The 12912-nt window shown below is 42.3% G+C and overlaps 1 protein-coding gene across 7 annotated transcripts in view; it reads right to left on the bottom strand.

The window, feature by feature from the left end:
- Positions 1 to 1864: 1864 nt before the first annotated feature.
- The window catches only part of Ppp1r9a (protein phosphatase 1 regulatory subunit 9A), a 282060-nt gene continuing 271012 nt past the window's right edge, over positions 1865 to 12912 (bottom strand). For 5 of the 7 annotated variants that reach the window (XM_055612688.1, XM_055612689.1, XM_055612693.1 and 2 more), the window contains 4 exons: positions 11181 to 11300; positions 10373 to 10396; positions 9123 to 9305; positions 1865 to 7841 (listed from right to left, as the gene is read on the bottom strand). In XM_055612688.1, the coding sequence (XP_055468663.1) occupies positions 7632 to 7841; positions 9123 to 9305; positions 10373 to 10396; positions 11181 to 11300 (537 nt within the window). In that variant the 3' untranslated portion in view covers positions 1865 to 7631. The remainder of the gene's footprint in view (positions 7842 to 9122; positions 9306 to 10372; positions 10397 to 11180; positions 11301 to 12912) is intronic. The other 2 variants (XM_055612690.1, XM_055612692.1) reach the window with 1 other exon arrangement.

The raw sequence follows: 12912 nt of genomic DNA, 5'->3' as shown, positions 1-12912 counted from the left end.
TTCAGACTTCTGTTTTCCCCTTTCTATGACTTCTCAGGAAACTGCCTGGGGAACTGCAGGTACCGTCTCTCCTTTCACACTGAGCTTTTCAATTTTCCCAAAGGTCTCTGGGAAGCCTATCACACTCAAACATGATTTCTGTTATCTTGACACATTATACGCTCTGTTTTTGTTGGGCTGGAGAGTGCAGGAATTTGCTTCTTTTGTAATGACTAGGTTTAGGAGTATTCTATAACCCATCACACAGTCTGAGCTTCCCCCAAGCCCATGTTCTTCAGCTGGTGCCAGGCCTGGGGTTTGTTTCCTTGATTTTTGTTTTGTTTGGCTTTACCAATTCTAACCTGCTATGAAGACCGAGAAGAGGAAAAAAAGGAAGACAAACAGATTTAAAAAAATAGAAAGATCAACAACCTTTGGCTAGTTTCTGAGAGACATGACCAAGAAGAAAATTTCTTCTTATGCTGGTTATGAAACAAGAGATTATTAGGTATCATTATTTGTCTGTTTTGAGGAAAGAATCCCAGTGCTGGGTTATTTCTTTGGGTCAGTACAGAAGCCAGTTAAGAGATGAAGTATTTCTAAGATATTTGCCATGGCATTTATTTGTTTTTTTTTTTTTTTTTTTTTGTTTTTTTTTGTTTTTGGTGGGGGTAGGGAGGTAGAGGGATGGTTTGATGAGAAACTGAAAACTGTCAATCATTTAGGACCACAGATTGACAATATAAGACAAATACAGTTTTTTTGGAGCCAGAGGCATCATGATGTATGCCTACAATTCTAGACTCAGGAGATTGCGGCAGTGGGATCATGAATTATAAGCCACGTCAGTCTATGAAGATGTCATCTCAAGAAAACCAAAATAATAACACATATTATTTTTCATAAAAGAACCACTTTCCAAATAATGTATTTTAAGTGATTTGAGTCAGTTTGGTACATGACACCAGGTAGCCTGTGAGTGTTCAGTTATTCAGTGGTGCCAGTTATTCAGTTCTGGAGGCTGGACTCTCTGAAACACTGGCTCTGACTACCAAATGAGTGTGGTACTTAGGAAAGCAAACCTCATATGCCTCTCAAAAATAAAACAAAAACAAAAACATCTTAACTGGTGAAATGACTGTATTTTCTTTCTTCTGACTGATGAACTAACCTGATTCTTCCAAAAAGAGGAAATAAAAAACAAAAACAAAAAATTGAAGCAGGGGGATACAAAGTGAATAAAGTGTAATTAATAAAAATATTTTTTAAAAATGAAGGTATTCAGTTTCCCATGGCATGCATTCAAGATTGGCCAAAGAAAAACAGTTCTGGGGAAGGGCTCTTTAGCAGGCACTCTAAAAAGGAGGGTTATGGGTTACTTCACTTGTTCTGTGAGGCTGGGGCAATGCAGGACAGACTCATTTCATTATTGCTTTCTCAGTCTTGGAGAGCTGAGGACGGAAACGGCTTAAAACAACCCGGTGTTCTAGGATGGACCTGATTCCTTTTCAGCTTGCCTCTTGTGTGGGACTGACTGCTTCATGGATCCGTCATCCAGCTTTCTGTGGCTGACGGGTATCGGAAGCTTGACGGTGAGGCAGTGACAAAGGGACAGGTGAAGAAGTGGACAAGGGGCCTCCGAGTGCAGCCCTGCTCTTCAGCTCCATGCCCACTTCCATAATTGTGCTTTCAAGTGTAATTCTAGCTGCCAATTTACACTTTACCAGAGTTAAAACTTATTTTTAGTTTCATTTCCATGAAAAATGTGCACTTTGCTCTTGATGGATAGATATGTTTTGACAGTTAATGCAGGTTTACCCAGTTCAGGCTTGTTTTAGTTGAAGGTAGAAATGGAAGAGGAAAAAAAGAAACTTGCACTCCGATAGATCTCTGTATTTCCTTTTATTGCATTCATTACCTAACAACAATAATACTCATTGGCAAGAAATGTATTTACACTAGCAAATTAAATTTACTCACAGGTATTTTTAGATGGTCAGAAAACAATGGGCCACTGAAGGTATAGTTAGCTTTGAACGCCTCTGAAAACCAAAGAGTACGGAATGCCATTTGAAACAGCATACACTGATCAGGCACCAGAGAACAGATCAGAGGTGGCACTTTTGTCTCTTCCATGCAAATGATCAGACAGCAAAATGTACAAGTTAAAAGTTTCAGGTAATATGCTATTCATACTTACCTGACTCAGATCATTTTTGAACCACTTTCCCTTTAGCAATATATATGGAAAGAGGAAAACAAATCAAATCTTACAGTAGAACAGAATTTTATTCTCCCTGTAGTGTTCAGCTGCCTGGTCTTGTCAGTGATATATAGCAAATGTCCAAGTGGTTTCATCAAAACGTCACTAAAAAATCCAAAAGCAGTAGCTATGACATTAAATAATAGCAAGGCGTGTATACATACGCATGTTCCAAGACTTTGTTAATCACTGAGTGAACCTGATGCCGTTGGAAGGTGTTATCTAGCCTGAGCATCACTTCCTGCTTCATTCTGTAAAGACAATTTAGGGTATTTCTGGCCAATTGTTCTTTCATGAAGGAATGCGTAAGTCCTTAACAAGAAACTTGCGTGCGTGCATAGAACAGCTGAAGGAAATGAATGTACACACCTTCCAACAACATATACTCATAACCCATTGTGTTATTTTTGGTGGGAAACAAAATGCCATTTCAAGCTGATGGCATAGGAAGTCAACGGTGGTCACACGACAGAAATGCTGCCACCGGAGAGCCAGTAGTTCGTGATGGGAGCATCATGGCTGCGGACGCTCTCGTTTCAGAGGTGAGGGTTGGTACACGAGAACGCACAGTGCAATTTAGTCAAGGAAACTGCGATCCGCAGTTGAGAATGCCCAAAGCTGCATAGTATCTTCTGAGTTCTAACTAAAGAATGTGCAATCTCGACAGCAAAGCATTAAGCAAACATTTGAGGAAGATTTATCTTAGTAAAATACAATACCAAAGATCTAATAAATCAATTTTACCAAAATATATAAACATTTAGAAGCGTAAGTGCATTTAGTAGGATACTTACATTAAAAAAAACAAAACAAAACACAAAACCTCTTAAAATCTATGAGTCATTCAATGTATACACAACACAGAAGTGGCAATAGGCTATGATTACAGCCCAGGGTCCTAACTAACATCACTGTAGTCCAAGGATGGTATATTTTTATGCCATGTGCTTATGGTATATATGTGTGTGTAAGGTGGGAGCTATATTCACACACACACAGCTCTGACACCTACACAAGTGGCATGCACATAACTGAGAATTTGTGGCTTGTTCTCTTACTCCTTGCACTGTCCTGCACATTGCTGGATCTCTAACGATCTGGGGTGGGTAGGGTCAAGGGCTGGGAAGCACGGAGCTTCTTTGGCCCCCTACTCTCAGGATAGAGAAACAGGTCCAGGTGCTTACAGATTGGTGCCTTGAGTGACGGACATTCTCTGAGGTTCCCACACAGACACCCATGCACAAACAGGCGAGGACCCTGGGCCTCCCACAAATGGAACTGGTGTTCCTATCCAGGGTATGATTTATTGTGTAGGCTTTTCCTTTTCCGTCCAAGTGGTCATTCCAGCTTCTTCAATGCTACTCTTCAAGTTATTAAAATGTGTTTTCTTTGATGCTATTTTTCCTCCAGTGTTTTGGATCAAGGCTAAGTTTCATGGGACTTTAAATATTCAAGACAAAAGCAAACACGATCAGCCTGCACCCACAGTCTAATTTTCAGGACTAAACAGGTGACACAGATTTCCTGTAATGCTGTCTTGAGACCACCCCCCTGTATTCTTTCACAGTGAGAACAGTTTTGGAGAAAAGCAGTTACTTTACTTTTGACCTCACCTCCAGCTCCACTTTAGAACTGGAGATAGGCAGAGCCCGGACTCAAAGCAAGTAAAAAAAAAAACAAAAACAAAAAAACACAAAACAAAAAAACCCCAAGCACGTGAAAACTAGCCCTGTCATTTCCTAATTACCTTTCACCAAGTAGCACGAGGGTCTTGGCGATTAAGCAAGTGACACAAAGTCTACCAATGCCTGTCCCCAAAAGTGAGGTGTTCCTTATCACCAGCTCTGTGGGAAGAGACTTTCATTGGACTTTAATGGAATTTGGTAATTCTTAAATATCTCATTGTTTCACAGGGCAATATCCACTGTACAGACGTTTCTTGTAGAATCGTTTGCCCTCTCTCCTCCAGAATCATCTTGATCCTTGCTAAATGCTGATTGGTCCTCCTGAAATTTATCTAACTTTCCATGTTTATAAATGACTTGAAATAGCTGTAAAAATGCAATTTGTTTACTTCTTATTTAGTTTTCAGGCACAAGTTAATCCTAAAGGAGAATTCTTCATCTTCAGCTTAGTCCCTAGAGGCCCAGGTGCTACATCTGACCTGTGGAGATTTCTGTAGCTTAGGCCTAAGGTAGTTAAGATCTCAGGATGAACACTGCCCGGCATGAACAGTAGCAGGGGTCCTCACTTCTCCTATGCCACTTCACTTCCAAAAATAAAGGAATACAGGTAAGTGTTCCCATTTTGTGCCTGTTAGACGCTGAGTTCAGCATTAGCGCCTACCATACTGTAATCACGTAGTGTGGGACTGTAATAGTCTACATGAGGTGGAAAGCCCGTGTCAACCCCAACTAAAGGATGGCAGGTCCCCCCAGAACAGCTTTGTGTTCGAGGTACGAAGAGCAGGCTTTATGAGAGCACTGACGTGGATAAAGAATGGTTTCTGCTCTGACAGGGCTCTTCTGACTCTGGGGAGGAGGAAGGACTGACTGTGTACTGAAGGGTCATGCTGGAGGAGGTGGCTTAAGCTCAGCAACCAATTACCAAATCCGTTAATGGAGCCCTGACTCCTACAATGCTCTTTACCCAGGCCAGGACCTCACCAGGGACCCCCACTCCCAACCATGACTTGTACCCAAAACACTTGCTTACTGATGGGTCCTCTTATCCTTCATAGTATGTTGACATTCCCTTTTTGTTCACGTGTTGCCAACTTAAAAACCCTCCAAAATCCTATATAAACCCTGAAAACTACAGCATTAAAGCAGAAATTGTGCAAGATGTCGGAAACTCAATTATTATCAGGCAGCACAGTCAATAAAGGAACTAACAGGAAATCAAGATGCTCACAAGGTCTGAGTTCCTTCACTTTGTTTCCACGCTGTGTCAACCAGTTTATGTTTTGTCCTTTGCTGAACAATGTGATCAAGAGCCTTTTACAATTTTACCAGTTTTAAGTAGCAATATTAAAAAAAGATCATTTTGGTCTAAGATTGCAATAACTTAACTAAAGAAATCAAAATAGTTGAAACATAAATGATGTAAGAACTATGAATTTGATTTGTAACTGTCAGATGAATGCTGATCCAAGCACTGAGTGTTAATAACATTATAGTTGGAACATTGTATTTAAGAAATGCAATCTAAGATCATAAGTTACAGGCAGAGACAGACTTATAGACATTTCCAATATATACATTCATTTTCAACTATCATCAAAGTGTAAACACAACTTAAAATGATCATCCTTCTGTTTTCACTCTTGAAAATGAACACAGAGAAGCTTCCAGTGCAATCCAGGTCTGTTCATTTTTTTTTCCCTCCCCAAAGAAAAGAAAAAATAAACGGCTGAAATTTACAATTGCAAGTGTTAGTAGTGCCAGATTTTTGCTTAGTCTTCTGGTATTAGGAAAGATTTGCTAAATTTGTAGTTCAGCAATGTGTCTCATGGTTTCCCAAAATATTTGTAAATGGCAAAGCGTCAGGCATCTGAAGACACACAGGCACCCAGTACCCTACTCCAGGTCGGAACCATGAAGCAGGGCTGGTGGCTGCGGAGCACAATGCTACTGCCACGTCGTGCTTTTCACACTGGGTCTGTACCAGAAGGACCAAGACTGAACAGCAGGGCTCTGGGGCAGAAAAGGACGTAGGTCGTGGGAGAAAGAACAGGGTTAAGTCTCTAGTTCAGATGGTGTCAGAAGTTGTATGTTTCAAAAATAAAAATAACAATTAAAATGAAAAGTCACACTGTTGAGATACAAGGTGAGGCCATGCTGGCAGCCGAGCCCTACCCTAGCGGACACCTGTTGTAATGCCACAGCCTGAAGCAGGCCCTCACACCTGTGCCTCTGAGGGAGACACACACAGGCTGTGGACAGTGGAAGGGCCTGGTGGGTTAAAGCTTGCTGAAGTCCAAGGAGTCATCTGACCTCCAGCTCTACTTTGAAATTTGTCCATCATAAAGTAGATGATGTCACTTTTTTTTAGAGTCAATGCAGTAATGTGTTAGATACATAACCATAAAAAAAAGCAAAACTAAAGGCAAGCACATAAATAAAAGCCCCCAAGGTATGAAATGTCTCAAGATGAGTTTCTTTTCTCCTCCTGCCCCAGTGTCCTGCACTCAACTCAAGTTGGTGAAATACTGTGATCCTTAATACTGGCCCTAAGGAAGTATATCAGCTCTTGCACTGTCAAGGTCCATTCCATGTACTGTCTTAAACCTGGAACTCTCTAGAATGTGGAAAAGAATGGCTTAGAAAAGTCATCCATGTCTCTAAAATGCAAATGATGGCTGTCCTTCACAGGAAAGAACTATGTGTGCTGAAAAAAAAAGTTCTCTGGTTGACTGTTACTCAAATCTCAATCTCTAACCAGTATTTCTAGTTTTAAGTTCTTAAAAGTACATTTGTTAAAACACTAACTGAGCCCACTTGGGAAATTCTGAGTAGAAAATATGTGACAAGTTCCTGATTGTGTCACAGGCAGGCTGAAGACCAGCTGGGAGGTCCCAGGAGAGGAAACCTGAAAATGTTGGTTTCCTTAAAAATCAATTTCCTGTTCAGTTTGCTGGGGAAAGGGAGCTGTGCTGTGCATGCCAGCGCTGCCGAAACACTGGGCTCGCAGCGCCGGCCAACGGAGCAGCAGATCCCAGCATCCATGGGACGCTCTGACGTTTCCTTCTTTGTTCAGCAATACTTGGAGGAAAATGTCGGCCTCCAAGGCCCACATCTACGTTCTTAAGGCCTTTCCATTTCCTCTAGAGTTAACCAACAACTGTATTTTTTTCTCTCTTTCTGATTCCTCTCTTCACCTCAGCTGGGCACCCACCTCTCCACGATGACTGACTCACTGTACAGTCAGAATTGAGGGGTGCCTTTCCCACATACCCACTGTCCTAGACTCTGCAGCACAGCTCCCCCCTCTCGAGGCAGGGACCCTCAACACACTAACAGGTTACTGTCTCGCCTTCAGGGGCTCTCACTGAAAGTTCTGGGCACTCCACTCACAACGCCAGAGTGAGTCCTTCTCTCATTAGTTGGTCAGGGTGGTCCTCCAAGAAGCACCCCGCACTTTAACCCAGCACGGAATGCTGGTAGGCAGAGGAGAAAAGTGGGATTTCTGGTCTGTTAATAAACCAAAGGTGGTGGCTAGGGGTTATTTTAGGAGGTTAAAATTAAGAGTGCATTCAACACACAGTTCTTTGGACCACCTACACTGGCATTCTCCCCAACAGTTTCATCTTCATCCTCTGCTGGAGAAGGGGGTCAGGAAGGGGCGGGACTTCTCTCAAGCTTTCCCACCTACTGCAGTAGGCTAGGTATTACGGCTCACTGTTGCTCTCTGCTGTGGAAGTCATCTTTTCTGACTTTTTTGACTTCCTTTGCATTTGCTCTTGTTCCTTCCTCCTCAGTTTTTCTCTTTGTTTTTCCATTTTCTCGTGGGCCTTCCGAGCCTTCTCCAGAGACATCTTCATTTCCTTCAGTTTTTTTTTAACCAGTGCCCGGTCCTGGGATGATGTCATCCCAAGAGCCTAAAAAGGAAACACATGCACAAACTGAATGTGATAAACTGCTGACCTCTTTGCTTATGATGAGGAAAACATCATACTATGTTTAACCTCATGACCTTAGTTAAACATAGAAAGAGGTCAGAGCTGAGGAAAAGCAGTCAACATGTGCTAAATTCTGTATGCCCTGAGGATCTGTGCTTCGTGCATTGAAGTTCTTGCAAAATACACTCCAGAAGTCATTAAGAAAATGTTTTCAAATTGGTAACTAACGAGAGAATAAATAAAAAGGGCACGATCCTGCTTCTTCAACCTTCAGCTGAAGTCTTGCTAAACTCATCAATATCTTCAAAGGGTAACAGAGAGCACCTGCTGCCACAGAAAGCTCCAAGAAGGGCAGGGAGAACTGAAATGGCCTCCCGTTTGCCAATGCAGTTATTTACAATGAGACTCAAAAAAAGTCTTTGGGGCCAGCATGCCCATGTCAGCACCTCTCCAGCCATTGTCTTCCCAAAGGCAGACCTATAAAGGAAGCCTGATTACAATGACGAGGTTGCTGGATTCGCTTGGAATTGAGAATCAGGGGAGATGGTTGTGTTCTTTAAATGCTCCATGACCTTCAGCATCAGCAGCAGGCTGCATCCATCTCCCCAACAGGGACAGCCTTGTCAATGGGGCCTTCATATTCACAGCTATTGATTGATCGCTAACCTTTTCAAAGACTGTCAAGAGATACTCATCTATCCATCAGCCTAGCGGTAGGGAGGGCTGTATAGAGCTGGCTGGTACCCTCCTCTTGCCCTTTCTCCACAGAGTTGGGCGCCATCTCAGTCTCTAAGAGAGATTGGCTGTATGGGCGGAAATGAAGGTGCAATGGAGGTGACAGGTAGGGATGGTTTGCATATACTTGGGGAAGAAAGTAGGGGACACCAATTCAGTTTTCAAGTAGTGGGTAGGAGGGGGCGCCTGGAGAGAAATGCAGAAGGAAAGATTCATACTGATCATTATTAAACCTTAACAGTGCAATGGAAAGTGAGTGGCTTTAATACAGATATCACATATTACCCGGCGAAGGCAAGGGAAGGGTCCCTAACTCTCTTAGACAGTGGCCTATCCTGAGTCAGAGCTCCTCATGAGCTTCCTGAAGCTTCATTTCTTACTGAAAAAAATTAAGTATCTTTTCTGCTACGCATTGAGAAGAATTACCACATGGATATGCAGGACACTCTTGGCTAGCAAGAACATGTCAGGGGCTACAAGTAACATACAGAACTGGTAACCCAATACAGACAAAGAATGTTTTACCTTCAGTTTGTTTCCATCCAGCTGCAGGAGCTGCTCCCCCGTGATGTTCTGAGCACTAAATTCAGACACATACTGGTCCAGATTTAGGCTCATTAACCAGTGCGAAACCTGCTGCACATTCCACTCATGAACAGCCCGACTGGGAGTCTGGCTGTGTTTGGGAGACTGCCCGTCATCTAGGATCTGCGGGGGGAATAAATGCAGTGTTGATCAGGGACTGTGACACCAAGCCTCACACTGTGCTATCAAAGGAGTTTTTCGGGCTCCAACGGCTGTATTTACTTGTAAATCATAAAGGATAATAGCTGTATTTGTTTTAGAAAAGAAGTCTATTACCTGTATGACTCTGGTAGACAGAAAATCAAATCTATCCCACAAATAAAGTACCATTTCAAATGTAGGAAATAAAAAAACCCGAAAAAGCATACATTAACATTGATGACTAAATAACCATTAACATTAACACTGATGAGAAAAAACCATGGAGATATTATCCTATGTGGAAAATACATATTTCATAGTTCTCTATATGTCATACATCACTTAAAATTATCCTTTGTGAAGGCATTGAAGTTATATAAAAACACATTTTAAATATCAATCTCCATCACTCTATAGGTAAAAGCCCTCAAGCTTTGTTAGGGAAATTTCACAGCCATATTTCATCTGAGCAGGAAGCAAACCTGTGAGGAACGTAGGCTGCTAACACCCACAACTCCTTTAAGAGATAAGGAAAATGGGGATCAGAAAGTTTACATGATCTCTCTTAGACAACATAGCAATAAATGACAGAGCTTCATGACACACTCATTGCAAATGTCAGGCTCTGGCCACTGTAGAGCCTGCGCACTGCTCTTCATTTGTGTAAAGAGGCAGAACAGCTCCCAGAACCGCTAAGCTGAGAGAAGATGAAGCCATTGCAGGTCTCAGAGAAAAGACAGGAGTTATATGGTGAGCCACTTGAAGAGCAGAGCAGAGGGGAGGGTGCAAGCTGAGGGGAAGGCAGAGGATATGAAAAGGAATGGACCATGTCAGCTAATGGCTACGGGAGACACATGAGGGGCTCTGGAGGCAGGACTTAGGGCCTCTTGATCCAGGAACATCTTTTCAGTAAAATGTACACACGTGCAGACTGTCTCCCTGCACTATGAGCAGTGTTTTTGTGTTCTTGGATTCATAAGTCATTTGTAAGGAGAAAAAAGCAGCTTCAAACCAGACAAGGCATCACACACAACCCACAGATAGCTCACCTCATCATCTATCATATCCAGGCTCTGGGTGAGAAGCAACAAAAGAACCAGAAAGAAGAGTGTTACAGAAATGGGACACATAGCATCCACAGTGCATACATCAAAATCAAGCCCAGCTGGAAAAACATGACCAGAAAAGTTTAAAAGAAAAAAAAAAGTTTTATTTCACAAAACTCCCATCAAAAAGAAACAGAATAATTATTTTAGATGTTTATTTTAAAATAAACATATTCTAATTATATTATTTCCTGTCCCACCACTGCCACCATTTTTAGAACTAAGTCAATACCAACATAGGTTTCTGCTTATCTCCTGCATACATACTTCCTGGTAATCTAGCAATGCTAATTCTCCCTCTAGCATCTGGATAAATGGTTCTTACTCTGTTTCCTTTCCTGAACTGTGCCTATTGATTGTAATGATTCAACTTGGGGGGCATACCACAGTCAGAGGACTGTCAGAGTCTGGGGGTAGGAGCAACGCTGTATAAGGAGAGAAAGAATGGATAATTCAGTGTCCAAGTGATCTGAACCGTTTATCTAGTCTTGCTCTCCAGGGCCCAGCCTCTCTACCATGTGTGTTTACATATGTAATGGGATCCCCAGGGAGATGTAAGGGGCTCAGAAACTATCCTTTTCTTTAATGTTGAAGGCGAGGGGAATGTAATTATGAGGAATTTGTGTTAAACATAAAACCTCAGTGTTGATGGCTTCTATGCTAAATCTACCCTCAAATATCTTCCCATCGTGGGATACGGAGGAATTAAGTGACATAAAAAATAAATTCTGCCGTGGTGCCGTTACAGTACCTCATCCGAGGACAGGGCCAAGGACTGGGAGAGCCCTGGCGTTTTGGGTTCTGCTCCTAAACCGCTCAGGTCTGCTGAACTGGTACTGCTTGGGCTGAAGTCATCATTGAAGGTGAAATTCTGCAAAAATGAATAAAACCATGTTAAATGAACACAGAGAGTGAGCTAGAGGCAGGAGTGATCCCGAGTCCTCAACTGCTTCATTTTAATTAACTTTCTTCGGAAGACACTCAAGTGCTGGGTTGGGGATGACGTCAGCTGGGCAATGGTGGGTGCTGCTCCAGCTTTTGAGCCTGACTGGAAATCCTGGGCACCTTTTCCATGGATGCAAGAAGAGGTGTTGTAGAGAAATGGCTTCTCTCCAAGGGCACAGAATTCATTATCCTCTGCAACTGCTCAGGAGTGATATTAACAAGCCCATCTGCTGTGACCCTAATTGTGAGGAGCACCAGTGTGCGCAGGAACACAAGATGGTGTGGAGAGGCTGAGTTATCAGGAACAGATGGCGATTCATATCAGGAAGGTAGCTGGAGTGCCCCTGGGAAGGATGGCATGTAGCTGGCTGTGATAAATACTGTGAGAACTGACAGGTCCCCTCCTGGATGTACCCTTTAGAATGACGAGCTCTGGAGGAGGGCATGGTCTGACAACACAACACTAGTAACCTGTTGGAAAATAACTCTCTCATGGCACCAGCATACAGCCAGAGACTGCAGTAGGGTTCAGACCCACAGGAATGCATAATCTCCTGAGGTTAGGGAGGTGGAGTGTGGGGGAAAAAAAGTGAATTTCCTGAGAACTGCTTTAACATGCTCAGCAGATGTAAAGACAACTTGACAATGGCCACAGAGCCTTACTTATAAGAATGTTTTCTAATGAACCTCTCTTTTGTGTGAGATAATGTTAGACTCACTCAAGTGAACCTTAAGTCTCAGAACTGTAGAAGGCCCAATGGGTCAAGTATTACCAAAACGTCTTTTGCTACCTGTAAAGTGGTTGGATTTCCAGGAACTCTACGTAACTGCCCAACACCATCTTGTTTCAAACTGCACTTCTGTAGAAACCAGACTGTTGTTTCCATTATGTTCCTTTGTGTTGGGCTTAGCTGATTATTGAGAATAAATACCATGCCAGAGACTCTAGACTTTAGTACCAAACTAACTCCGAGATTTGGCAAATCTTCCCCAAAAGGAATGAGGCTGGCAGAACGTTCAGCAGCAAGGCCTGACACAAAACATCACCCTTTGGCAGGACCACTGGAGAGGCAACCCCCCAGACCCTCGGGCAAAGCCCTTTGCTCTGAGCTGCTGACCTCAAGAAAAGAATTAAGTTCAAGTAAGATTAATCACACGCTTCTGTTTGGGAAAGAAGAGTGAACACAGAAAAAAGAAGACCAAGTAACTCAAGGGTTAGCCACCATATGTGTTTCAGGAAAATGTTAGATAAGGTTTGCAGTGTCATGCTGGAAATAACCATCATGCATTCTGAAAAGCATTATACCAATGCGTAACAATTTGCAGTTCTGTTCATGTTAAAGAACTTTGGTGACAGAATTAGAACAGGTGCTCTGCATGGATGTTTGAGACAAAAAATAAGTAAAGTGCTATATGTTGGTGTTTTTTTGTTGTTGTTGTTTTCTGTTTGTTTCACTCAAACATATTGAACGTAAGTCAGTCCCAAATTTATCTGTTTTCTAGTAAATCTTGAAAAGCACAGTGAAATAATTTCATAA

The sequence above is a fragment of the Psammomys obesus genome, unplaced genomic scaffold, assembly GCF_907164565.1.
Source record: "Psammomys obesus unplaced genomic scaffold, mPsaObe1.curated_primary_1811, whole genome shotgun sequence".
In the NCBI taxonomy this organism is placed as follows: domain Eukaryota; kingdom Metazoa; phylum Chordata; class Mammalia; order Rodentia; family Muridae; genus Psammomys; species Psammomys obesus.
Note: the sequence above shows the minus strand (reverse complement) of the source record. Positions and strands in the feature narration are given on the sequence as shown.